Raw genomic sequence first — 27,188 nt, 5'->3', positions numbered from 1 at the left:
AGATGTGTTTGCAGGGGCAGAATTAGGAAATAACCCGCTGGACATGCAAGGCAGGGGAAGGGGCAAAGCTGGGGACTGCATCTGAGCATCCCTTTGTGCGGCAGCACTGCAAAGCATCCCCTCTCGTGTGGGGCAACAAATAGATCTATGCTTCATTCCTTTCCCTAAAACTCTGTTTATACACAGGTTATCTTGTTGGCATCTAGATTCCATCAAAACTAAATTTTGCCCTTTTCTGTATTTTTCTATGTAGTTGGCAAAGGGGTTTAATTGTTTTTGTTATTAGAGAAGCCAAAGAATTGAAAGCGATGTTAGTAGCTCTTTTGACGTTCTAATAAGGTTTTTATCCTTCCTAGGGATCAACGAGCAAGGACTGTACCGAATCGTTGGAGTAAACTCCAGAGTTCAAAAGCTGTTGAGCATATTAATGGGTGAGTATCTTGCATTTTGTTAAGAGCACAGATATCGTGCTGCTTTGAAGTCTTGCCAGCTGAGAATGGAGGTTCTTGCCAGGCTACCTAATTGTGGTGAATGTGCTCTTAGGACCACATGCTGTTAGAGGCCGGAGGTCCCAGGGCACCACTGGCAGGTTCTTAAGGTAGGACTTGCATAGGACATGGCTTTAAAAGATCTTCTGGTGCAGTCACTGGTGTCCTGCTCACGTGCACTATGAGGTTTGGCAGCCTTCCCAAATGCAGACTAAAATCTTCAAAGAAATAGCTGAAAGCTTTGGTTTGTAATCTCGTACCTGCTACGTTGTTCCTAGAATACTTAATTATTTTCTTTTGTGTGTTGCATGCTGCTTGTGGCTCCTACATTCCCCTTGGACCTTCTTGTGCCTGTTCTAACATGGTTGTGTGATGGCCTTTCAAGTGTGTGTTTCCCTTATGCCTGAGGCATTGGGTCCTGCGGTTCTGGGTGCTTGGGAGGAGAGAAGGTGTTGGCTCATACCACAACAGAGCTTGGTGTTGACATTGTGGGCTCCTTGAACACTGGCCACCCTGAGCAGCTGCCCTGCAGCCCTCAGAAACCTCTCGTACCTCTGAGCTGATGTGGTGGCAAGAAGGAGGCTGTGGTGTTTGCTCTAAGTGCCCTGAACCAGTGTTCCCATGGGCCTCACTTGAGCCTCGAAACGTGTAGGAGCAAACAGGTCTCGTGGTTATTGGTGAGCTGGTAGTTGTTCCTGGTGCAGGGTAGGACTGGGACTGCTTCAGCTGACTTTTCCTGGAGAGCTTCCTTGTCAGTGGTTTTGGGCTTCCGTCACCCTGTAGCCATGCAAAGCAGTATGTGTTTGCTTCTTTCTGAGGGAAACAAGTGGCATTTGAGGTCTTCTTCCTCTTCCCATTCACTTACTGTCATTCCTTTGCAATGTGACTTCCTTTTCCTTGCCTTCACAAAAAGCCCGGGCTCCTTTCTTCATGTATTTCTCCTTGTAAAAAGTTGTAATCTGTTGAGTTTCACTTTCAACATCTTTCCTTCTCTTCTAATTCCTCCTTCTTTTCCCACTGTTAAATGTTCTCTGAGCAAAGCCCATGGTGGCTGTTAGAGTTGTCAGCGTTGACCTATGCAGACTTGATAGTCCGGGGATAACGAGGAAACAGAAGGGTAAGGCTCTAAATCAGAGCCTGACGCAAGGGGACTGCTCTGCAACTGTTTTGATGTGGCCTTTGGAAAGTTCATTGCAGTCACAAGAGCTGGTGGCTGACTCTCTTTTATTAGTAGAAGTTTGGCACAGGTTGTGGGGCGCGTGAACATGTCTTGCTTGCCACCTGGTACAGCAGATAACCAGGGCTGTCTCGTGGCACACACTTTTGGGACTGTTGCATTAGAGCATGGGTTAAAGAGCATTGCTGCCCACCGATAAAAATAAGCTGGGGACTGGGTGCCCCGCGGTGCAGCAGCTCTAATGTGCTGGGTCCTCTGCTTGTGCTCTTCATCCTGCAAGCCTGCAGAGCTACTGATCCGGCTCTCTTCTCTCGGGCTGTGTCAGTTCTGGGTCGAGGTGGTGGGGCTGTGACAGATGGCAAAACTTCCTTGGTTTAAGAACTCTGCGGAGCTGGAAGAACTCGAAGTTTTGGACACTGTCCAACATCCATTATCTCCTCAGTGTCTGAAGCCACTCAGCTGTCGACCTCGTGTCTCATAGTGTGGTGATAAATTGTCGGTGGCTTTCTTTCTCCTGGCATGTTTCCTTTAGGTGTCAGGGCTGGAAGCCCCACCAGGGGAGAGTGCGTGCCGGGGGCTGCCACGCAGGTCACCTGGTGGGTTCTGGCAGTGGGACCCCCCCTGGAAATCGATTACTGGGATGCTTTGCAAACCCATGACTCTCTGTCTTTATCCAAAACGCAGGCAATTAATTCCATCTCCAGTAGTCCCAACGTTCAGGCTGCCTGAAATCGGTGTCAAATGGAAACCTGTCCATTTCTGTCCTGGGTTGCCCCTCAAGGCTCTGGTGTCCTGGTGCAGTAGCACCGCTCCGCTTGAACGCTCTTGTTTGGATCCAGCCTTCATGAACGGAGGAGCCAAACTCTGCTTGCAACTTCAGGTCTCCCTTATATTTAGAAATGAATGTGGGCAGCCTTACCAATTCACATACAGTTTAAATGGCAAAAAGATCAAGTTCCCGTGAGCGGTGGCTGGTGTCAGTGATGCCGCTGGGAAGGTCTTTGGCACGAGGTGTCTCTGGAGGAGGTTGGTGCTGCGCTCGGCTGACCACGGAGCGGAGCCTTCCTGTGGGCAGCGGCTGGGTTGGGGGCAGTGCAGCTCGCAGGCTTGGGCAACACAACTTGACTTTATCTGAGTTGGGGCGGAGAGGGTGCTGTGGATTTGGGAATGTACAATCAGCCTGGGCTTCCCTCCCACCCGCTGCACTGCTGTGCTGTGGCCAAGCCCCATTCCCTGCCCCGTGGCGCCCATCCCATCATCCAGGGTATGCGGGGACTGAAGTGTGGAGATGAAATGGGCCCCCGTCCGCTCTGCTGCTGCTGCTCTTTGCCTCCAGGAGGAAAATAAACCAGCAAAACTAATTTCTTGGGAATGGGAATGGATTCCTTCTGCCTCTGAATTTCTGTGTGAATCCTGCCATAAAAGAGAATGTTCTGAGTTCTTGATTCAGGTCTGGAGTGCAGCAGCTCTCTCTCCTCAAGCATCCCCTGTATGAGGATGTCAATGATACCCTCTGTGGTCTGACAGCCCCAGGAGAGTGGGAGGCGCTGTCCTGTTCTGCATTTGTGACCGTGCCCAATGAGCCAACAGGAATGGGGGTGATGCTGCCATGGCTGGCGGTGTCAGGGAGTGAGCAAAGCACTTTTTCCAGTCTCGGCTGGAGTAAAAAACTTGTGGAAGTTAATTTTTCACTCCTTTTCCCCTTACCCTTTCAGTTCAGCCATTTCTGCATCACTAACAGACGTCAGATAAGTAGTTTGCAGCAATGAGCCGCTTCAGGCTTAGAGTTGCATTTGCCCTATGGGTGCTTTATGGGCCCTGTTTCACATTTACACCAGTTTGAGTGGAAATGTGTCTTTGTGCAGAGACGCCGCGGTGCTGGCTGCAGCGTTTCTGCCTGGGGAGGCAGATGCTGCGTCTGCAGCCCACAAAGCTAACGTTTTGCAGACTCGTGAATCTGAAGGTCAAGGGGAACTGATTATCAGCTCCCAGCCTTCCTGGGAGACCGACCGCAGGATTCCACCTTGTGTGCCATGAATCACGCCTGTAAACTCTCGGATGGGCTTTTGAAAAGACATCCAGTCTTGAGCTGTTTGTTCAAATTCAGTGAAGGCCTTGCTATTAAAAAGATTTTTTTTTAAAAAAAAAAGCGAGTGGGTTTGGGGGACTTTTTTACTATGCCAGGCTTATTTTTACATCATTAAAATTGCCTCTCTAATAAGGTAGGTCAATAGGAAGTTGCCTTGGTGTTGATGAGGAAGGAGGATGTTCGTTTGTGTGATTACTGGGAGAGGTCTTTGCATGAATATACATTTCCTAAATGTTTAGTTTTCCAAGGGCTCCTTTTGATATTGGGTTTTGTTGTTTTTTTTTAATTACAATAAACCCTTTGCTCTAAGGGAAAGCTGAACTCTTATTTAGTGCATTCTTTTAATTGGTTTTAAAATGACACTGTGCTTACCTATTGCTTTAAAATTCAAAAGCGCATTATGTGCGTCTGCGAAAGGCAAATACCCACTGAGCTGGATCTGCGGGACCAGATGGCGTCGGCAGCTGTATCTGGCGTCAGGCTTGTCCTTGGTTGTGGTGATGCCTCTCTGTGCCTGCTCCGGCTCTCCAGGGACGCTTGGCACTTCCATATCACTGGAAGGACCCATAGCCCTGTCTCCTAGGAGCCCTGCAGGGGTTTCCTAGGGATTTTGGTGGGAGCAGCATCTCTGCTTTGTTTCCAGGTTGCTCACCCAGAGCTCTGTATAAAGTCTTCAGCTCTGGAGCTGCTGAGAGTGGCCAGGACCGAGTTAGCAAAGAGGGTTCATGAAGCAGCATCCAAGCAGGAGACGAGCAATGAGGTTACGCTTGAAAGCAGGGCGCGTTCGTGCCCTGCTCCTCCCCAGCCTGGAGCGGCACAGCGCTCCTCGCATGGAGCGGTCGCTGTCTTTAGTCCTGGTCCTCAGCGCTGTGCGTGGAGTCTCCACGGCCAGGCCACTTCGTGCCGGCTGATGGAATCGCAGGTTTGAGCTGGAAGGGATCTTGCAGATCATCTGATTCCAACCCCCTGCCATGGGCAGGGATGGTGGCTGATGGTAAGTTGGCAGGCTGTAATTGTCGGCAAAGGTTCAAAACCCAGTTTCACCCGCGCTGGTGGCTGCCAGGGGGGTGCGGGCGGCAGCGGTCACCGTCTCTGGGTGGAGGTGCCCACGAAGGGAGCCTCGCTGCTTCCTGATGGCTCTTTTATAGTCAGAGCATTGAGGTGTTTTCACAGAAATCAGTAAAAATAGCACCTTATTGATCTCACTACGGAGCTCTGTGCAAACAAATCTGGCATCCTGACCTGTGCTGGTGGTTTGCGGACAGCAGGGAGAAGCAGAAAGCTGCAGATTCCTGCGAGCACGGTTTGCAGGCAGCTGGTTCAGATCTGCCTTGGGAAGGAATGGGCTGCTGGTCCGGAGCCTCCTATTCACATCGTCCAGAACAGCTGCGTGGGTTTTTGACTTCTTTAGAGGAATTTTTAAAAGGAAAGATAGGAGGGGAAAAATGCGGAAAGGAAGGCAAGGCCCCAGAGGAGATGGAGAAAAATATGCTGCAGCATTGGACCATGGAAACAGAGGCACTTCAGCAGCTCTCTGCCCTCCGACACTCGCACTGCACGGAGCCGCCTCTGCACTCCAGACCCTGTGCTGTACAAAGTGGCCTGAGTGCTTCTCCTCTTCCTCACCACCAGCACATATGGAACCAAGCAGTGTCACTGCTCTCTTCCATGTGCTTTGGCATCAGCAAGAGGCTCCCAGGTTGTCTGTGGGTGTTTCTGCTCTGATGGGCATTGGGAGTTCGTGGTGTCCGCCCCCCCTCGCAGCCAACGTTGAGCTGCTGAAGGCAATGCCTCGTGGGGTCCCCAGGGCGGGCAGCCCAGCAGATAATGTGCCAACACGCAGCGCCGCGTGCAGCAGCCCCGCTTCCTCCCTCCTGTCCAAGTGAAACACAGCTGTGGAGCCGAGGGAGCGCAGAGCTGCCGTCCCACGCCCTCTGCGGCACGTCAGGCGGCTCCAGGGACTCTTCCCTGGAGAACAAGGTGCCTCCTGTACCCACGCACGCCCAGGGCTCCTGCCTTGGCCTCCCCTCCTGTCCCGCCACCTGCCTGACACCCCGCGACTCCCGCAGAGCCCGAGCCGCTGTCCTGCTGCCGCTCACCTTCCCCGAGGCTGTGGCGATGCCTCGCAGCCTCCTTGGGGCTGGCGTTTGCTGCTGAGTCCGGGGGGGCTCTGTTTGTCTGGGTCTATGTTGTGTTTGTGTCCTGCTCTCTCACCACTGCTGCTGAACACCACTGTCTCCTGCACCCTGTGTAATAACACGCTCCGAGTCCAGCTGCCAGTCCCTTTGTTCACGATCAATGTTCTGTTTCTCTTTTTCTCGTTCCATGCGAGTGAGCGTGGCCTGTCTCGTGTAACGAACTCTGCTTCCCTGCAGAACTGCCTGCTGGGGGTCGGCCTGTGGTCACCGGCTGGGCAATAGCAAATAAAATGGGATAAGATTGCCTTTCCCTGCAGTGGAGCTGGTATAAGCTGGAATTATCTTCACTTTGCTTCACTTTTTTTCTTTATTTTTCTTTTTCTTTAGATCCCAAAACAGCCACTGAGACAGAAACAGAGATCTGTGCAGAGTGGGAGATAAAGACCATTACCAGTGCACTGAAAACCTATCTGAGGTGAGGGAGAAAAGCCTTATCTGTCATGGGGTTCAGGACTGACTTGGTGATGGTCCGGGGTTCTGCTGCCTGTGTCTGCAGATCCTCCACAACAGCACTTTACTAGAAACAAAGAAGAAACTGCTGTTGGAGAATTTATTCTGCTTTTTTCTTCCCTTGACCCTCCAGCATGTTTGAGTAGGACTTGGGGAATACAATCAGCTCTCTGAAAGACACGTGTATTATACAAACATCATGTAACACACTCGTTCTTGAGTGTTCTGCCTTGGTTTAAGCTTTTCCCTAAGGTTTATTGATGGGCTTCCACCCATGTGGCAGAAGGCAGCACAGTGCTCCTCTAAGGGCTGTGGCTGTAGGGCTTGCTCAGAACTGGGTGCTGAGCTTTGTTGTAGGGATCATTTCAGTGTGCAGGTTGGTGCCCCTATCATCAAGGGTTCCTTTCTAAAAGGGCTGGTTTGCTGGCAGCAGCCAGCATCTCATTACCCACAACATGCTTCTACGTGTTGCAACTGCGGCATCTTGCTTGCTGCTGCTGTTCTGTGTTGGCTTTTATTTGAGAGAGAGAGTGCAAGAGAGAGGCTAAATCCAATTAGGGTGATGAGTATAATTAGCTTGGTGGATCTCAGCCTAGAAAATCACAAAACACTACATAATTTTGCTTGATTGGCAACCTTTGCTCCAGAGTTTGAACTGTTTGCAAAGCAATGCTGAACGTCAGTAGCACCAAGGTGTCCTGTGAAAAGGGATGGGGGTGTGGAAGTGGAGAATGGGGAATTAACACTGTTAAAGGTTTATGACTGTGCTTATTTATCCTCTTAATTTCTTTTTAAACTGACTTGGAAATCATGGGCTTAAAAGCGTACCAAAACTCCATGTTACCGAAGGAATGCTATAATTAAAACTGAATTTAGTGGAGCACAGGAAAAGAAAGGAGAATAAATCGAAGGTACTTCAATCGATCTTATTCCTTCTGATGAGGGGAATTAATTAAAGCTGCTGTTGCTTAATTCTGCGCTTTTGACAATGGAGCTGAAGTTATGGTAAGGGCAAAGTTTTGCTGCTGTGGATCGTGTTACTCAGCTGTGTTTTGTGCGTGTTACCTTTTCATCTTCCAGAATGCTTCCGGGGCCGCTCATGATGTACCAGTTTCAAAGGAGCTTCATCAAAGCAGCAAGTGAGTTTGTTGATGTTTATGGCTCCTCTGAGAGAGGAGCATAATTTGCAAGTGACTGAGCATAACCTCTGCCCTGCTGCTTCCTCACCAACCTCCTTGTTCTTCAGTCCCGGAAAGTGGAATAAGAACTGGGAGACACGGGGTGTGTTGTTCTCTGGGATTTAGTCAGATGAAAAGGAGCTGCAGATGGTGCCGGGAGTGGAGAGCTGGCTGGTGGCAGGAGCTGCTGCTGCAGATCTCTCCCTTTGACCGTCCTCTGCCAAAATGAGGGAGGCTGTTGTTCAAACACCAGCTATGGGGCTTTGATGAGATCAGTCGTGGTTCTGATGTCTGTGCTGCTCTCCTTTGACCGCCCCGGGAAGCTGCTTTGTATGAGAGCAGGTAACGCAGCCGGCGGCTGGGACCACAGGCCAGGAAGCTCCCGTGGTCCACAACCGCATCAGTGGTGGCCTCCCTGAATGGCTCCCGCATAGGCTGTCGGGGCACAGACTCTGCGGCCTCCCCAGGTGCTGTGCTGAGCACATCCTGGCCGTGCTTGGGAACACGCTGGACGGGAGCGCGCTGCTGCTTCATGTTGCTGAAGTTGGAGAAGCACTGGTTGCCACCAGCCCCTTCCCCGATCACAGCTGGTTTTTCACACGGCTTGCCGCCGCTCGCAGCTCACTGTTTCAGCCTGTTTGTTTCTTCTTTCTGGAAACAACTGGTTGGAGTTGGTAGAAAGGAAAGGTGCTGTGGAGGGTGTCTGCAGCGTGCCTGGGAGGATGGAGCAGGAACCTCAGGTCTGGGATGTCTGTTGGTGTTGATATTTGGGCCTGCATGTCTCTTTCTATAACGACCCCCCTGCTGCAGAGATAAACCTTCTTTTATTTCCAATGCAGAACTGGAGAATCAGGAGTCGAGGGTGTCAGAGATCCACAGCCTCGTTCATCGGCTCCCAGAGAAAAACAGGCAGATGCTGCACTTGCTCATGAACCACTTGGCAAAGTATGTTTATGATTGATATGTTTTTCTCTCCTTTTCCCACTTCCTCTGAAAGTTAATAGCAGTAGAAAAGTTTCCTTGTGTGTGTGTATGTGTGCACGGTTTTGAGTCGTATCTGGTTGGTGAGAAGCTGGAAACCAGTATGAGAATGAAATGAGGGCCGGCTGAGAGAGGGGGCTTCCCTGCTGACCCGTGTCCTGTGCGGCCGTGCCCCAGCCCTGCGGTGGCAGAAGAGACCCTGATGCTGCTGGGAACAGAGCGTTGCTTTTAGTGGCGTGGTGGTGGGGTTTGGCTCACCAGAAGGCAGAGCAGAGGTTAAGCTCCTCACTGGGTTTCAGATCAAGCCTCGTATTAAAGGACTAAAAGCTATTTATTTGCTACAATAGAAGACCACTCCAGGACATATTTTCTACCTTTGTGCAACCAGATTAATCAATACTTGTAGGTCATCTTGAAACTTTTCGACGGCAAAGGAATTGAATAATTTTTTTGCTTTCAGTGGTAGAGTTGACCTATAATTTCCCATCTTCATCTTGCTCCTGCAGGTTACCATAGAAACCTTTGATTAGTGTTTAAAAAATGAAAGCATTATCATGTGTTTGTGCCAGACTCAAGGCTGCGGGGTTGGACCTGCCCTTGGTGTTCGCTCTGGTGCTGCGTGAGCGGGAGGGATTAGGCAGGGCTGGAAAAACTGGGGAATGAGTTAATCGGCATCAACGTTTAGAATAAGGTCTGGGAAAACCTGAAGTTGTCTGTTTAAGAGAAAAAATAACAAATGATACTTGAAATGGACTTAAAAATGATTCCAGATGCTTCCTTATGACACGGGTTTGTATGTGTTCCATGGCCTCTCTGGCAAGGCTGTAAAAAAAAAAATGAAGATCTCTGTTTCAAAGCCTTCTGCATTTCCAAGCCCCAGCTAAGCGCCAGGCGGTTCCAGGTACTGCTGTCGACCAAATATGTGCAAGGAATCTCATAACCACTTAAGTGCTTTTCGTTTAAATGAAACCTGGTGGTGTTTGAGCAAGAGATATGGGGAGGGGAGGCAGGTAATGCAATGGGTTTCATGCTGCTTGAGTGGGGAAGGAACTAAAACAAAACAGAGACAAACAATGAGTACAGCGGTGCATGCTATATTAGGAAAACAGCTCATAGCGGTTATTTAATGGGAAAAAAATTATCTCGGAGAAAGGCAGGAAGCTGAAGAGCGAGAGTCTGCTCTGCTGAGCTTGCTGCCTGCAGAAGCTCGCCTGGCCCTGATGCCCTTCGTGGGGGCAGCTGGGGCTGTGGGGACAGCCGGCCCCCCGTGTCAGTGCTGCAGCCCCAGGGAGCAGCACCTCGCTGCAGAGAACCCGGCCCAGGGCTTCTAGACACACCGGTTGAGGCAGCGGAACCGTGCAGCCCGATTAAGACCTTGTGGTGGAGATAAAGCTGTGTGCGTGCAAATACTTAGAGGGAAGAAAAGAGGCAGGAGGGACAGGGACCTGGCTGCACTGAGTGACCTGTTTGCAGAAGGGAGAAGCTCCAGGGTGGGGACCAGGGACCAGTCTTTGGGGGCTTGGGGGTTGCCCTCACCCCGGTGGGGGATACACAGCTAATGGGGCAAACCCAAAGGGCCCCTGCCTGGGCCTGGCACCGCTTGGAGGCGATTCTCATCTGCCTCTGGGGGCTTTTTTGTTGCCTTACTTTTGTTGTGTTTTCTTTTTTTTTTACTTTATTTTAAGCCATGTAAGAGTAATCAAGATTTGCATTTTTATCAGATGAACTAGAAAAATATTTCTCATGGTATTGCTTCTCTTCGCTCAAAGTAGAACTCAATACCAGTCAAACAGAGAAAGAGAGTCTGTCCCACGTTGTCTTACATCTCCTGGGTTTGGGTAGTGTCCTCACTGTTGTTCACTGCAAGGGGACGTGGGGCTCCTCGCGTGGCCTGGGGCTGCAGTCGGTGAAACTGCTGACACAGACGATATGTTCAAAAACAGCAATTATGAACTTAAATGAGATACCAGCCGGGATAAGTGGGGCTGAGGTGGTGGAGCCGAGGCCTTCCCTCCCTGCAGCAGGGGAGCGTCGCGGTTCCCTGCCGCAGCTGGGTGCTCGCTGCCGTTCGGCACGGGGCGAGAGGGGCTCACACCCCACATTCCCCGCACAGGAGGGAGGCGCTGGCGCTCTGGCTCCGGGCAAAGCTCAGCTGCTCCTGGGGTTCGTCCCTCTGCACAGGAGATGACAGAAGAGCTGGAGACCAGGGAGGACAGACCCAGGCACAGGCAGGGCAGATGGAGAAGAGTGTGTGAACAGAAAATGAAGCTTTTTTCTGCATCTTGCTGTATTTATTAAGCCAGTTTCAGCCGCTTCTTCTCTTACGTTCAGGTGCCCAGGCAATTATCCACTGTGAAATACAGTCCATGCTCCTTCATCAGGAATGTAATGCTGCATATTTCCTCCTCTTCTCTACAGACCCTGATCCTTGTGAAAGTTGCTATTACAATGTTATTCTTTGCCCCGTGAGTAGGTGAAACCTTTAATTTTCCTTCATAGGACATGTTCACACTGTCAGGATTCCTGTGGTACACTCAGCTGTGATTTAACATTCCAGAAGGAGAGGAAAGCTCTTTGTTCTGATGCTTTTCCAAGGCAACCTCTGCAGGAAAGCCTTGGCACCCGCAGTCCTGGTTTCTCCTGTCTCAGGCCAGAATAGCCCATCTCTTTCAAAGAATTGAAAGGCAAATGCAGCACTTGTCTTCTCCTGTTGCTTGTAGCTGTTTAGTTGCCAGAGTCGCTGTTGCTTGGTCAATCTGTTAATTCATAAAATCATAGAATTGTTTGGTTGGAAAAGACCTTTGAGATCATTGAGCCCAGCTGTACCTGTCCACTACTAAACTGTATCTCTGAGCACCTTGGCTACCTGTCTTTTAAACCCCTCCAGGATGGTGACTGCTCTGCCTTCCTGGGCAGCCTCTGCCAGTGCCTGAGAACCCTTTCAGTGAAGAAATCTCTCCTGATGTCCAATCTGGACCTGCCCTGGCACAACTTCCTGGGCTGTTGGGTGTTTGCAGGGGGTGGTTGGTGAGACAGCTCCTCATCCCCTGCTTTAAAAAGAAGAAATACATTTTTTATAGCTACATGAAGCACTGGTGCCAGGAGATGTGGTGAGCTCGCTGTGCATGGTAACCGGGCACCCATGACAGTGACGTTGCTCCTCATCACCACATACTCACCACTCTCCAAAATAGCTTTTCCAGTATCATTATTGAGACATTTGTCCAGCCTTCCCCTGGCCTGCTGGGGCAGCAGGCTCAAGCTCCGCACCCTGCAAGATTCCTCACACCATCTTCAGGGTTTTCTCTTTTTATTCTGGGATATTTTTCCCAGAAAGGAGGAAAACAATCATTCCTCAGTGCTGCCGAGCCCCTTGGGTGCAGCAGGCTGGCCCAGCACATGTCACCTAGCAACGCGCCTGCTTGGTGCTTTGGAGTTGTTTTGCTGCAGCACCCATCTCCACGAGTGGCTACACTGTAGTTTCTAATGCTTTTTTATCAATAGAACGTGCTAGTTCTGATTAAAGCAATTTATTTTTTCCTGCCAAATACATTAAAGCGGTGCAGAGGAAGCAGAGGTACGTGGCGGTGCTGCCGAGCTTGTGGTGCTTGCAGTGATGGGACTGCCAGGAGCGGAGCTGGTTGCAGAAAATTGCCATTTTTGTTAGTGGAGCTGCGATAGCAGACCTGCCTTTTTTTCCTTTTTCAAGATTTTTTCTCGTGAAGTAATAGATGCTCTGGAGTTGTAGAGCAGGAGGATTTCACTCTGATTATCTTTGGGAATTTAGGAATTGTTTGTTTTGCATGGGCATAATTTGACACCTGAGCCTTGCTTTCCTCTTGCAGCAGCGAGATCCAGGTTCTCCAGCACAGATGGAGATGCTTGTGCCCCCTTCAGCGGGGCTCCCGCAGCCCTACCTCGCTCCGGTGCCGCTGCTGCTGCTCCACGTGCCCCCGGCCTCGGCCTGTGCCTCTACTCCTCTCATAGCAAAAGGTCAAAACCTCTGAGGAGGCTGCAGAAGAGATGCCTGGATGTGTATTTAGCAGAATTAATAATCTGTAATCATTCTCAGCTGCAGCCTGGCCAGCAGTCACTGGTTCCCTTTGTTTTTGCTGTGGTGGTGTTCTGTAGTTTACGTGTTTTAACCAACATGATAGTGATTGCTATCTCTAGCACAAGTTGTTTTCCACTTATCAGTGCTGATGGTTTCCATGGGCTCCGCAGGGCAGCTGCTATCGGCCACAGCCCCACAGATCCAGCACATGCCCCTCCGTTAGAGCCCCTCGGCGGCCAGGGCAGGGGGTGACACGGGGCAAAGCACGGTTCGGAGCGCTCTGTGCTGCACGAGGGAGCGTTGGCAAAAGGGAAGGAGCAAAAAATCCTCTAGGTCTTCTGCCTAAAAATACAACCCAGCACTTGTTTTCCTTCTCATGGAGCAACCCCGTCCTTGGCAGCCCCGCGCCGTGCTCTCGGTCTGTGCTGCCCGCGCAGAGCCCCGCAGGAGCTGGGGTCTCCGGCAGCGGCACGGTGCTCACCGTGGCAAACTCTGTGCCCGGTGGCTTCGGGAAACCCACCGAGACACCTGGGCGGGCCCCAGGGTGGCTGCTTCCCCTGACATGTGCTTTTCCTTGGGTTGTTTTCCCCGTTTCCCCCCGAAGGTGCAGCCGGCAAGGAGGCTGACGCCTCTTGGCACAGCAGGTCTGATTTCATCCCCGTGGCAGCTGTTTATGCTGCTGTCTGGTAACTATTCATTTGCTTGATTTATGTATTACTTCCAGTAAGTCATTCTTGTTCAGGACGTTCTGGAAATTTCCACTAGCCGCTTTGGCCTCTGAGATGCTCTTCTCTCGTATGCTTCTCGCCTGACTTGGCTGCCAAAGGGAAACAGCAAGCGAGTTCTGACCTCGCGCAGCAGGCCCGGCAGCGGTTCCCTGTGCTTCTGCCCACCCGCTGTCCCTCAGAAATGCCATTTTTATGCCCGGTGCCTCTTTCTGATTCTTTTAGGTCATGGCACCACCAGCTCCTTCGTGAATCCCCAAGGGTTTGAGTGGCTCGAAAGGATCTGGGTGCTCCCATAGGTGGAAAAAGGCACAGCACATGAGAGGTGACTCCCCGTAGGCATGCTCAGCCTTGCAGGAGCTGGGAGAATCCTGCCTGACCTTTGTCTATCCTGTGTCTGGCTCTTGATGTGTTTTTTTTTTCCCCCTCTTTCCTTTTGTTCCTTTTTCTTCTCCTGTTTTTTTTCTCCGCTTTGTGTCTTGGGTTGGAGCATTGAGTCCTGGTACCCAGGGAGCTGGGATGGGTGCAGCCTGGTGAGCGCCGTGCCAGGATCCCATGCGAGACCCAGTCCTGAGCTGGTGCTCGTGCCACTGGTGCTGCTGGGCAGCCCCAGAGCTGCTGTGCTGAGGCTTCCTCGGTCCAATCTAACCCATGATGCTTGGTGCGGGTGGTTTAAGGGGGATGCGGAGAGGGGATGCCCCAGGCTGTGAGCCCAGCCTGGCTGCAGCTGCCCAGAGCTTCGTCCCTGCCCTGGTGGCCAGTGAGTGCCGGTGCTTGTCCAAGCAGGGCAAAGGGTGTGAGCCAGCCTACAGAGTAAGGAAGAAGGGAAGATTAGGCTGAGGATGCCAAAACAAAGCAAGAGCATCATTTGGTTTTGAAAATAGTTATAAGCAACTATTTTAAATCATCCTCTTCCCGATTGGAGCCAAGCCCACTCAGATCAATAAAATCTCTTTTGTTTTAATGCTCTGACATGCTTAACAATTATAACCAGTTATCTGTGTGTTCCTGGTCCTGCCTGGGGAAAGCTGCTCAAGGTGGCAGCAGCGCAGCGGGCTCCGTGCTGACAGTGGGAGCAGGGGTGGAAGGAGCAGCCTGGGAGCGCGGCTGAACGGTAAGTGATGGCTTTGGCCAGACCTCCGTGGCTGCTGCAGGCAGACTCTTAAATGCTTTTGATCTCTTTGCAAATGGCCTTTGTCCAGTTTTCTTTGCCTTCTGCAAAATAATCCACTGGATTATTGGGAATATGCCAGTAGATTGGCACCTTCCTCGTGCTGGAGCCTGGAGGGCCTGACACCAGGTACACCAGGTACACGGCAGCGGCACAGCCAGTGCCTCCCGAGCTGCGCCTGCAACGCACCTGGGGTAATGATGACGCTGGGAATGCCTTCCCTTGCTTTCCTGGTATTTTTGCTGCTCGAGACTTGCGGTGAGGGGATTTATTCCCACCACTGGAGCGATGCTGCGGGAGGCAGCCCCTGTGTACGGGGCAATGGGCCCTTATTGACCATCCTCGCTTTGGAGCTGGAGGGAGCGGAACCTTGTGGGGCAGAGCAGCACCTCTGTGAGCTTTACTGAGGTTGCTGGTGATGCCCTGTGCGGTGCACAGCCCGGTGAGGCTTAGCAGGCCCTGGCGGGGGCATGGACTCAATGGAGGTGTGCGACCTGCCTCCCTCGTACTGCTCTGGTTTTGATTTTAATATGAGATTCTGCAGAATTACAAACCAAAACACAAAAAACTGTAGGTGTTTGCTGTATTTTTTTGGGCTTGGCTTCCTGTAATGTGTAAATTAGCAAAAGGTTTTGTTCTCCTTCTGCAAATGAACTTTTAACCTCCTCAGCCTGGATTGCCGCTAGATTAGCTGTTTGCATTTTCTGGTAGCTTTTTCTTCTGTGCTGCTCCAAAAGGTCTTTATGTTTTCTGATGGCTCCCCAGTTTTTAGCTGGAGAGGAATGCACTTTAGAGACCTCAGCATGTCTCTTATCAGATTCTTTGCAGCTCTCATATCTTCATCCCGCATAGAATCATTTCTTGAGATGCGATAGCGGGTGTCTTTAATTAGGTTACAGCTTACCTCACCCACGCTGGTGAGGCCAGTCATTTAGCAGCGTGTGATGCGGGGGACGCTGGGTTTGCTGTGGAGTTTCAGTGGTTGAGCATCCTTGCCGAGCTCCCGCCAGGGAGCCGGGATCTCCGGGACAGGCACCAGGCGTGTTGTGTTACCCCGGCTGGAATTCCTGTAGGCTCGCGCTTAAACTTCGCGTTGTGGGATAGAGGTGGTTGATAACATGTAACCATCTGGATTATTTTTATTTGTTCATCACAGTGAAACTGTGTGCAGAAACAGATTGGATCTAGAGTGAGCAAAAGATTTCCGATAAGTAGCTGCTATCTCTCCCTGGTAGTGTCTCCTGCGTCCCCGCAGAGTGGGACTTGGAGTCTTCAGTGAGAGCTGCTCTGGATTGCCCTTTATGCTGAGCAGTGTTTGTCCCCTGCAGGGAAGGGTGGCAGCTCCTCTGTGATGCCCATCACTGCAGTGATGTTTGAACACCAACGTGTGGCTGTGGCTTTCAGCGAGGGATCAGTGGAAACCAGTGACACTGCCGGGGTTTGGGGAACGTGCCCTGGCCCTGGGCTGGGAGTTGGCCAGTAGGATCCCCACTCAGTGCCCCCCTGAGATCTCGCCTCAAGCTCAGCTTGCCCGAAGCCAGAACTGATGGCTTGGGAAACCCAGGCAACTTGGTTTATAAAGCAGAGGAGCAGCGCAGCACCATGTGTGTTTTCCTTGCAAGTTGCAGCATGCATGGTATTCACGCCAATTATGCTCACCGATACTAAACTTTGCATTTGGCCTCTGCATCTGCTCAGTGTGATATGAGCACTTTTTTTTTTTTTTTCCCCTGGGAGTGAACCCAAGCATCCAGCTGTGGCCAGATTCACCCGGGATAAAAAGAGAGTCTTGTTAGAGCAAGTCAAACCATCCAGAAACGGTGTGGTGCATGTTGTGTCCCAGCTGAGCAGGGAAACCTGAGAGCAATGCGGCTGCTTGCTGAAAACCCCTTTGAATTCTCAGTGTTGCCTCTGAAGGTTTTGTCAGCTGCATTCAGAAAGTTTCTGCTCGTTTTCGCTGGGAGGTTTTGTATTTCCCTGGTGATCTGTCCTCCTTTTGGGTTCGCTGGCCTCCATCTGCATCCGCTGGCCTCCATCTGCATTCCTCAGTGCTTGGCTCTCGGCGATCGAGCAGCCGCGCTTTAGAAGCTGCGATGCTGTCTCTGCAGCCTGCAGAAGGCTCGGGCTGTGTATGGTGTTGTTTTACCCATGCTCCCATCCCTGTTCCTGCGTGCTGAGAACATGCAGTGACCACGTGGCGGCTGAGCAAGCCCTGCGAGCTCATCCCCCCCTGCTCCTCTGGCCCTCACAGAGCTCCACTCATCCAAGAGCAGCACAGAAACGTGCAGGCATATCCAGAGCCTTTGTAAACGTGACAGGATAAGTTACGGTCATGCGATTTGTTGGTGTATCATTTCTGTTTGTGTGTGCCCCTGCCCAGGAGGTGCAGTGGAGCTGGTCATGCTCCCCAGTTCTCCACTCTGCTTTGCCTGCCAGAGGCCACTGCAGATTGATCTCCCTGTCACCTCCTCTTGTGCCTGTGTGAGTTGTAGGAGCGATCATCTGAACATGTGGTTGACAGATTTTTCATGATCATTGTTATGAGGTTTTTTTTTTAAACTTGAATTGTGTCTGTCCTGGCTCAGGTTTGCTTCTGATGAAACTCAGTAGTGGGCTTCTCTGATTTTGGGTACCAGGAACGGCACGGGTGCTGTTGCCATTCAGTCTTCCTTAGAGCAGCCTTCCAGTACAGAGTGGGGCTCCAGGAAAGCTGAGGAGAGGCTCTTTGTCAGGGAGTGCAGGGATAGCACAAGTGGGACAGGTTTTAAGCTGAAAGAGGGGAGATTGAGATGAGACCTTAGGAAGAAGTCTTTTCCTGTGAGGGTGGGGAGGCCCTGGCCCAGGTTGCCCAGAGCAGTGGTGGCTGCGCCATCCCTTTGAGCCCCCTGACCCAGTGGAAGGTGTCCGTGCCCATGGCAGGGGGGTGGAACCGAGTGGGCTTTGAGATCTCTTCCATTCCGAACCATTCCGTGGTTCTCCAAGGTGGTCGTGCTCAGCCAGGCTTGATGAGCTCTGTGTTGCAGCATTTTACAATCGATGCCCCTGCAATGAAACGCCGGCTGTGCTCCCAGCTGCCGGACGGCATTCCCAAGGCACGCGGGCTGTCGGGGCTGGGTAACCCGTGGTGGGTTTGAGCAAGGAGAGAGTGATCCCCAGGGCTCAGCTCCTCCGGCCCCTTGGAGGGGGGCAAAGCTGAGCAGTAGGAGCTGCTGGCGTGGCAGCCAGCCTGGCTCTCCACCTACACGCTCATCAGCTGCAGCCCAATTAAACTCAATAATGTGGAGGGGTGACTCGAATGCACTCAGGAACATTTCCCAGAACTCATTCGATTTTATCTGATAAATACCACCAATTGTGTGTGCCAGCAGCCGCCCGCTCTCTGTCCAGCACCGTGCGCCATCCGAACGAAATGGTTGGAAAAGGGGGGAGCTGGGAGGGCAGGGACACTGCCCGCGGGGTTTCACTGGAATGAAGGCACCTCTGGCAAGCCCAGCAGCCTTGCTGAGCCTCTCTCTCCCCCTGGGTCGGGACCTGGGCTCCCCCTAGGCAGGATTTTCTTTATAGGGACCGGGTGGGAGCACGGCTGCTGCCTTGGCTGGGTCCTGCTCTTCCACGTGCCGGCTCACTCTCCACCGAGCAGATGGTGGATCCAGAGGTGCTGCTCTCTGCGTTCCCTGTGCTTTTTATCTTTCGTTCATGCCCAGAGTTAAATGTAAGTGTTTAATTTGTAAAAAAACTACTTAGAGCAGCCTAAATAACTCTGGGGCTTGCTAGCCCTCTGCACGATTGGCTTTCCATGTGAAACAGGAGCTCTCACGGTGGTACCAGACATGAAGCGTATTTTACCTGTGGCAATACGAATTAGCTGCATTATTTCCCATCCTATAAGGTCTCGTTAGGCCAGCCGTAACAAGCACTTTGCTTTCAATAGTTTGTCCCAGGCATGGAAATAGAAACACTCCAGACTCTGCCTTTGTTCCCTCTCAGATGTTTGTTTTCTCAGAGATTTTTCTTTGAATCAGGGAAGATGTTTGAACCGGTAACAGCACTTTTTGACTGAGGCTTAGATATGTGTGTTTTGTGTATAAAATACATGCACAGAAAGCCAGAGCTCTGCGAGGAGCGCGGCTGGGGCCACGGTGTGTCCCTTGGAGAGGCCCTTGCTGCCCGGGGAGGCGGGCGGTTGCTGGGCTGAGGGAGAACAGCATTGTCACTGAGGAACCAGCACCCACAGGACAGTGTCCACTGCTGCTCGCTCATCCTACTGATGCCAGTTCAAGTCCCCAGTTTGTCTGATTTTGTTGCCCCTGGGGCTGTGCGTGGCGTTCCGCTGCGGTGCCTGCCGGCGCTGCTCCCGCAGTACAGGTTTCTCTGTAGGTCATTGGAGTTCTTTAGTTGGATTGCCAGGAAAGTAAATATAAACTGTTGGCTAGGCTGAAGAAATTTGTATTGTTAAGGTCTGTAAAGTAAAAGAGGGCCAGCACTGCCCTCCCCCAGCCCACAGCACCCCTGCTCCGCTTCACTTCTCCCCTGTTACGCGATGCTGGTTGCCAGCCAGCGCAGCACAGAAATATTTACTGTTCCTCTATGCTTTTTCTGTACTGAGGCTTGACTACCAATTACTCTGTATTAAATTATGTTTGGTCGTGCTGGTGATTATACAGTATCCAAGCAACCCAAGCATAATCTAATTTAACACACAACATGAATTTACTCCTTTCTGTTCTCCTTTGTTTTTCTGAAAGTGAATTTGCAGCGAGAGGGTGACCACGGACAGCCCAGGCTGCAGGGACAGCACTCCCGTGGGAGCCCTGCGCTCCCAGCCCGTCCCCTCGAGTGGCAGAGCTCGGTCCCCAGCTCCTTGGGCTGGGTGCTTGCAGTAGCCTCTTGGGTTTGCAGAGAGTGGGTCAGATCTTCACAGAACGATGTCCGCTTGCAGGGCTGCTTGTTGGCTGAGTGCATCAACGGTCTGGGGGCTCTGGGTCTGACCCATGCTGCCAGGCTGCTCTCCCGCCGATCCCGAGGCACGTGGAGGAAGAACAGCCCAGAGTCCAAAAGTCGGTGATAGCCCAGCACACTGAAAGCACCAACCAGGGGTTAAGAGGTTGATCTGCGTGTTTCTCCATTAGTTGTTGAGTCCCACCTCTTGCTTGTACTGGAAGTGACTTCTGCAAAGTGTGGATGGGGAGAGAACTGAAAAAGGACCCATCTAAATTACCATTAGTGCAATTGCTTTCAGAGTGCACTGGAAGCCAGAAAGAAACAGCAGGTTAAAAGGAAAAGACAGCAAATACTTGGAAACCTTCTAAAGGGCAGCTCCGGAATGGCACTAACAATGCCTGCCGAAAAGCACCGACATTAAGCACACTTTGGGGTGAGAACACCCCGTCTTTAGAAACTGCGGCATTATTTTGTAGTACAAAGGATGATGAAGAGGTATAATTTTTAGTAAATTATAATGTGGGTAATGGATGTGGAATTCGAAGGTTGTGAAAGGTGAATCGTGTGTTGTAGCATAGCTTTGGTAACCGAGTGCTATGAAGATGACTGCTGGAAAAGTACCCGTGGTCCAGATCCGAGGTTCGTGTGCCACCAGACCTTCCCAAACTCAGAGCACAGGCAGTAAAGAGGAGTTTGGTGCTGTCTGAGGGGTGGAGGTGAGGACCCGTGTCTGGGTGCCTGGGCATTCCTCGGGCAAAGGGCTGATTCAGGTCTGCGGCCGGTGCTGCAGGAGCGGGCCCTCGTTGGGAAGCCGTTAATAGTTTAGTCTGAAATAATTAACAGGACGGTGCCCAGGTGCCTCGCTGTAATGAGTCAATGACAATGCAATTTATTAGAGTGATGAATTACACGGTAACGGTAATGAGAAATGGAGGCACGTAATTTTGCAAGACTTCGATCAATTCCGTTGTTTTCTTATAAATGAACATTGTTTTACCAACCACAGAAGATCGTTAAAATTATTATTTTATTAGTACTTTTCAAAACTCTTTGAATTACAGCTGTGCTTTTCAAAGCCCAAATAGCACGTGAGCACGTGTCTGCAACACAGATGTTGCAATGTAAAAATGCCACTGGCATTTGTAAATGTCTTGATAAGGAGGTGGCTTGGAGTGGGGAAAAGGTTTTATCTCCCTATATAAGTAGGTTTTTTTCTGTAAACGAGCAAATTTCTCCCCAAGTAACATTTTGTTTCCTGTTGGACCTCTGCCTTTCTGCTCTGTAAGGTTGACCTCCTAAAGAAAGATTCCTTCTCCCCTCCTGCTCGGTCAGCGTGTGCAGCTCGGCTGGGCAGAGAGTGGGGCTGAGATGCTGTTGTGGGGGGAGCTAAGCCAGCAATCTTGAGCTCCTGAGCATCCCTGGATGATGAGGTTCTCTTCTGCTGCCTGAGGAGCTGTATATAGGGATGAGGAATGAAGAGTTCTTTGCTGGTTCAGGTGGGATTTGGATGAAAAAGGGTGGAAAGTATCTTCTTGTTTAAGCCAGCCCTAGCTTACGTTGTGTTGAATCACAGAATCATGGAAGGGACCTCAAAGCCCATCCAGTTCCACCCCCTGACATGGGCAGGGACACCTCCCACTGGATCGGGTAGCTCAAAGCCCCTTCCAGCCTGGCCTTGAACAACTCCAGGGATGGGGCATAAATAAGCTGAGTGTGCACACAAATGAGCACTGTGGTGTCTTGTCCCTGAGATATAATAGAAGCTCACAGCCATAACTCTTTGGGACAGTCTCAGCCTGCCTTTGTGCTTGCCTTGTGCATTGTCCAGAGAAAACAGGAGATAAAGTGAAGGGAAAAGGCACTTAGAAAGTGCCCCCTCAGCTACAATAGTGCGATTGCACTGCCTGAAGTCATCGAGTTTCCTGGTTGAAGAGGTCAGGAGAAAACCACAAGAATTGCCGAGCTGGGGCTGTAGGGCTTCCACCGCAAGTTCTCGTTGCGTCACCCGTGCACGTGTCACTGCGTTACGTGTGACTCCAGTGTGTGACACAGCTGGAGTCCACGGTACCTGGTGGGGTTGGTCTGTGCTTCAAGCAGGTGTTTGCCACGGAGCAGCTGAGCACCCAGGTCACTCAGCACTCGCAGTCGGCCACGGCACGAGGCCCTCTAGCCTGCGTCCCTCGTTGCAGCGTGCCCTCTCTGCACAGCAGTGGGGCTCTCTGGGCTGAGCTGGAGCAGAGGACGTGCCCCCGTAGGGCGGCTGCTGCTCTGCACCAGGACCAGTGACAGACTGGAGCTCCTCCGCACTAACCCCCCCAAAACACACACTAGACAGGTGCCAGCTCGCAAGTGCGAGCCCTTTCACCTTGCTGAACTGAGCTGCTCCCACCAGTCTGTGATACTTGTGAACATAAAAATAGATGGAGATGACAGGGAGGAAGGCTCGAGTGTCAGTGGGTTCCTGGGAGAGCGGATTCCTTGGTGAGGTGGAGAAGAGCACGTGTGCGTGTATGTGGGTCTGGCGTCAAAGCCTGATCTTCACCGTCCAGCCTGGTTTGGTTGGGCTGGATGGGGCTGACCTCCAGTGCAGACAAAAGCTTAAATGGGTGAGAAGGAATTGGGTTTTGGAACATATTAGGTCACTCGTGCAGCTGGAGAGCAGCATGTGTCAGGTCCAACGATTTGTTTTTAGAGGAGTTTTAAGCATTAATGATTTGAGATGGTTTTTCTAGGCGTGGTTTGCAACATGAGCCTCGGTGGCCGGCGCAGCATTGGAGTTCTATGGGATGAGCCAATTCACTGGGGCTGAGAGGGCTCCAGGAACAGAACAGTTAAATTTGTACTTTTCCACATGGCTGAGCCTTCAAGGAGCTCACCAGGAGTGTAAGAAATGTAAACAGAGTTGGGAACTCTGTGCCAGCCCTGAGGCAGGGAGGGGGTTCCGAGCACATTAGTTCTGTCACCTACTTTTTCCCTTTTTTTTCCCTTTCCAGAGTTGCAAATAATCACAAGCAGAACCTGATGACTGTGGCCAATCTGGGTGTGGTGTTTGGGCCAACGCTGCTTCGACCTCAAGAGGAAACAGTTGCTGCCATTATGGACATCAAGTTTCAGAACATTGTGATTGAAATTTTAATAGAAAACCATGAGAAGGTAATGGCTTTACTTTCTTCTTTCAGTTTATGAATTTGTTTATGAAAACAAATTTGTCTGTCTCTGAGCTGCAGCCCCCTCTGGCAGGGCCCCCCAGCGGAGGTGGCGCGGTGGCAGGCGGTTGGGGCTGTGCCGGGGTGGGGAGCAGCCAGTTCGTGCCGGGCATTCCCACCAGCGATGGACACGGCTCAGGATACGGCACAGAGGCTCCCACAGTGCCGGTTCTTGGGCTGTAGTTGCACAAGCAGCGTGCTGGCCACCAGCCTGTTTTATGGTCATCTCAGTGTGAGTCAGCACATCAGTGTCCCCATTGCAGAAACCCCCCTTTTTTTCCCATTGTTTAACAGGAATTTATCTTTAGTTTCAAGAGATGAGCACTAAAAGAAACTGGTGTGAGATGAAGACCTAGGCTGGCTTCTTGCTTCTCTGACTAAATCTGCGTTTATTCAAGCACTGGCTTTATCTACAGTGTTGGTCACCTAAATTATGGTGTGTTTGTGTTGTCAGTGGTGAGAATGTTCTTGTCTGTGAGCTCAGTGGGGCCGTGGCACCAGCTGTCCCTCCTGGCTGGCCGTGTGGGGTGGCTGCATGCATGAAGCAGCGCTAAAATAATGCCATTTTCTTCTCAAGTCTAACAATTCCCTCTTTACGACTTTTTATTCCTCTGCTTTGATTGGAAAGAAATAATTTGTGCATTCACACTGTGAAGAAGTAGAGGCAGGCTTGCCCCTGGCTGGGTCTGCGGTGACAGGGTGACATCGGCGCTCCGGCATGGGGCTTTGCTGGTAGATGGCTTGAATGCAGAGGGTTTCTTGCATTTTAAAGTGCGAGGCTGAGCCTCAGGTATGTGTGGTGCAGGCAGCAGTCCCAGGGCACGTCTGTGTGGGGCTGCAAAGGGGCATCAAACGTGCGGCCAGCAGGAATGGGGAGACAGTGTCCGTTGTTGTATGTTCTTGGGGAAAGTGCTTCCACCGACACATAAAGGCCATGGTATGTATTTAGGATGAAGGAGCTATTTTCTTCTCTGTATGGAATGTAACGGTGGTGATGGCTTAATAATGAGCTGCTGTGCAGGGGGGTGTGAGCAGCAGTGATGAACAAAATGAACAAAGCTCAGCTCCGCCAGCTCTCGTCCTGCATGGAGGAACCGTCATGAAACCTTACATCGGCCTTTGATGGTCACCTCCATCTATTGGCCATCTCTCTGTTGGTACAGGGAGCATCCACCACCTCTCCCTGGTGGAGATAAGCTCTTTGCCTGCACCACCAGTGTTATGAGCAGCATAGCGTTGCTATGAGCAGCTTTTATATCCTGTCCCCTCACTCTGCTTTATGGAGCCCTTCCCTCGTGGGCCCTTACAGAAACATTTCTTTAGGCATTGATTTTTTTTCTGCCTAATCCGTGTCTCTTGCTTTGCCTGCCGAGCCCTCCATCAGATGGCATCTGTGGAGGATTGATGGGAGGTTTCTGCAATGATTGTGTCTGGGTGGGCTGCAGGGCTTGTCTGTGCTCACCAGCCAACTTACAGCTCCTACCCAAAGATGTCTTGCTGCTCTGATGCTTTCCCCTCCTTAGAAGTACTTTATGGCACCAGCAGAGGGTGAATCTGCAAGGTGGTTTTATGTGTTCGTCACCGATTAGTTCTGCAAGGAGGGTTCCTGCTGCCCTGGGCACGCAGGTGCAGTTGCGGGGTGCTGAGCTGCCCTCGTGGGGCTTGCAGAGCTCATGGGGCCAGGACCATCGGCAGCTGCCGCTTGGCACAAGGATGCTGCGCGTGAAACGCCCGCAATCTCATTTCTCCAGGGCTCTTGGGAGAGCGTCCTGGGAAGGAGGGAGATAGGAAGAGGTGACTGGGGAGAAGAAAACCTCTCAAGTGCAGTGTTAGGGCTGGTTCGGCTCCCACTTTAGGACCGTTTCATTTCAGTGTATTTCTTAATTTCGGTTGATGCGAGCTTGGTGAAGGCTCCCTGCAGGAGCTGCCGGGGTGATTAGCGATGCCGGTTGCCTGCGCCGGTGCTGCTGGGGCTCTATATTGTTTTACCCCGGTGACTCATGGGTGCTGTTTATGATTAAGTGCATTCACAGGGACATCGTAATTGATTTGAATGGTTCCTGGCAATCCGCAACTGTCTGCTCTTAGATTATATTTCCCCCAGGTAAGTGGAATGCCTCTCCCGTCAAAATTACTGTTGTCATTGTGTAACCAGAAAAAGAAAAACAAGCCTGGTGATAACATCTCTTGGTCTGAATAACTGCTGGCAGCTTGTTTACACAGTCGCTTCAGTAGGTTATCTGATTGCCAGGGCAGTGGAGAGGGGCTGGGGTGTTAGGCAGCTCCCTCCTCCTCTGCCAGCATGTGCAGTCACCCCACCTGAGATTTGGCTCCTCTTCCACCTGAGATTATCCCTGGAGAAAAGCATTCATCCCGAAGCCATAAAATTGTGAGAGAAGGATGCTGCAGGATTTGGTGCTGATTATCTGATGACTTCACTGGGTAATGCAAACTTTGCTCCCTTTGGCAGCGCCTCTGGGTTAACGCGTGCCCTGCGTGCCATGTTTCCGATGTGCTTTGGGAGCGAGGTGTGGTTTGGAATCATAGTCAGCAAAACAGGGACTTTCTGAAGGTTCCTGGAAGGACTGGTAAATTATGGTTTGCTCTTCATTGCCAGAGCGTCCGACACAGACCATTAAACCTTGTGTGTGATCCAAAAAGTTGAATTGTTTCTGGAGATTTAACAGGTTTCCAGGTCTCAGATCCAAATTGTTTGTTCTACTCGCAGTAACAGCAATAAACTTTGAGATGTTTTTTAAAGCCTCTCAGACGAGTTGTCCTCGAGGTCTCTACACACCAAGGTGTCACAGCCCTTGCGCTTCTCTATGATTTGAGCTGCCGCAGGTAACTACTGTGCTTTGGGTGCTTTCCCATGGGTTGTACTGACACCACAACTTCTGGAAATGCAGAATGGTGTTGGGATGGGTGTAGGATCAGGGCTTGGCAAGGAGGAGGCAGTGGCTTCATTGCCTGGTAGATGTTCCAGCACAGCAAACAGAAGCCTGGTGCTCCCCAGTGACCCAAGAGAACATCAACTCGCTTCCTGACAAGATTTATCCATTAGTGATTCCCAGCCTTTTCTGTGTAGGTTTGAATACAATACATTACGATAATGTGTTATAGAATATATCCTTGTTAGATATAATTAAATGGATAAAATTTATTTTTCTCCTGTGGCTTTCAATGTTGCCATGACAGGCAAACCAAAAGTGCATCCTGTGCAACAAAGCAAGGATGCTGCGTTGTATGCCTGGTTTCTCAAGTTATTGCCGTTTGACACTTTATTTCTCAATTAAAATTTCAATGGTAGCCAAAACTAATATTGAAATACTGTTACATCTGATGGCCGCAGATGTCCATCCATGTTCTTTTCCAAGGCTTAAATTTTTATGGTTCTCTGGAAAAGGCCATCATTCTGCAGCATTACAAAATTAAGAGATTGATTTACTGTCTTGTTGATGTTCCCTCCAGACAGAAGGCTGACCAGGTGAAATGTTAATGCAGCCAGGATTGGTTAGAGATTAGGAGTGCAGGGGTAGAATGAGGAACAGTTTTAGGCTGAAAGAGGGGAGATTTAGATCAGATCTTAGGAAGAAACATGAGGGTGAGGAGGCCCTGGCCCAGGTTGCCCAGAGCAGGGGTGGCTGCCCCGTTGCTGGAGGGGTTCAGAGTGAGGTTGGATGCGTCGCTCTGGTTTGGGCAGGATTCCTAACCCCTCTGGTTTCCAGCTTCTCTGCAATAAAATGGGCATCATGGAGTAATTAATGCCAAGTGTGAGGAGATCCTGCAGTGTGTGCTGGGGTTTGGGCAGGGAAGGAGGGCTTTGACGGAGGGGACACCATCCCGGCCCCACCAGCATCCCCAGTGCGGGCGTGGGCGACCTGGCAGCAGGCAGTAATTCCTCCAAAACCCATGGGAAGCACGTGTGCCTCCTCCCTCTCCTTGCCCAGAGCAGGCGATGGTGCTGGGGAGATGCCCCAGTCCTCAGCGCTGGTGACAGGCCACACAATGGATGTAGCGGCACCTGGATGTGCTTCGTTCAGATGCAGGAGGGGTATTATAAAAAGCCTTTTCACTGCCATCTGAGATGTGGTGCCGCCAGGTCTTTGCTGTTTGCAGACGAGGGAGAAGGTGTTGTGGAGTCGTGAAAATGCCGCTTGCATCAGACCAAGCGACCGAGCGTGGTGCGGCTGTAAATGTGATTTATGAATCCTGGCTGCTCCTCTCCCACTCTGGCTATTAAACTGTCTCTCTCTCCCCATTAATTGGTCTCTGTGACTGGGAGAGCTGTAACACAGGTTTGTGCGGTGAGGAGCACGTCTCTGCTATTCTTGTTAAATTAAAAAATGAAACGAACCTGAGAAACTTTCCTGTGAAGAAGAGCAGGGGTTTTGTGCAAGCTTTGTCTGAGCTGAGGGACATGGAGTAAGAGGTTTTGGTCCAGCAGTGCCGGCTTCTTTTGCTGCTGAAGAGATCTGTGTCATTTCCCGGTACGTAATGATGGCAAAGCATCTACAAGGAGCTATTTAC

At 51.1% G+C, this 27,188-nt stretch overlaps 2 protein-coding genes across 4 annotated transcripts in view; one reads left to right on the top strand and one right to left on the bottom strand.

Moving 5' to 3' along the window:
- The window catches only part of PDLIM4 (PDZ and LIM domain 4), a 445,004-nt gene extending 426,908 nt beyond the window's left edge, over positions 1-18,096 (bottom strand). Inside the window, exon 1 of the mRNA XM_069869464.1 lies at positions 18,093-18,096. The gene's annotated coding sequence lies outside the window, so the exon portion shown is untranslated. The remainder of the gene's footprint in view (positions 1-18,092) is intronic.
- Positions 1-27,188, top strand: part of ARHGAP26 (Rho GTPase activating protein 26) — a 128,535-nt gene that overhangs the window by 60,400 nt on the left and 40,947 nt on the right. For all 3 annotated transcript variants that reach the window (XM_069869453.1, XM_069869452.1, XM_069869454.1), the window contains exons 14-18: positions 357-431; positions 6,280-6,367; positions 7,483-7,541; positions 8,420-8,525; positions 22,446-22,605. In XM_069869453.1, coding sequence (XP_069725554.1) covers positions 357-431; positions 6,280-6,367; positions 7,483-7,541; positions 8,420-8,525; positions 22,446-22,605 — 488 coding nt within the window. The remainder of the gene's footprint in view (positions 1-356; positions 432-6,279; positions 6,368-7,482; positions 7,542-8,419; positions 8,526-22,445; positions 22,606-27,188) is intronic.

This window comes from Phaenicophaeus curvirostris, chromosome 15 (assembly GCF_032191515.1).
Source record: "Phaenicophaeus curvirostris isolate KB17595 chromosome 15, BPBGC_Pcur_1.0, whole genome shotgun sequence".
NCBI classification, from domain to species: Eukaryota; Metazoa; Chordata; class Aves; order Cuculiformes; family Cuculidae; genus Phaenicophaeus; species Phaenicophaeus curvirostris.
The sequence above is the reverse complement of the archived record's forward strand: the minus strand, read 5'-3'. Positions and strand labels throughout refer to the sequence as shown.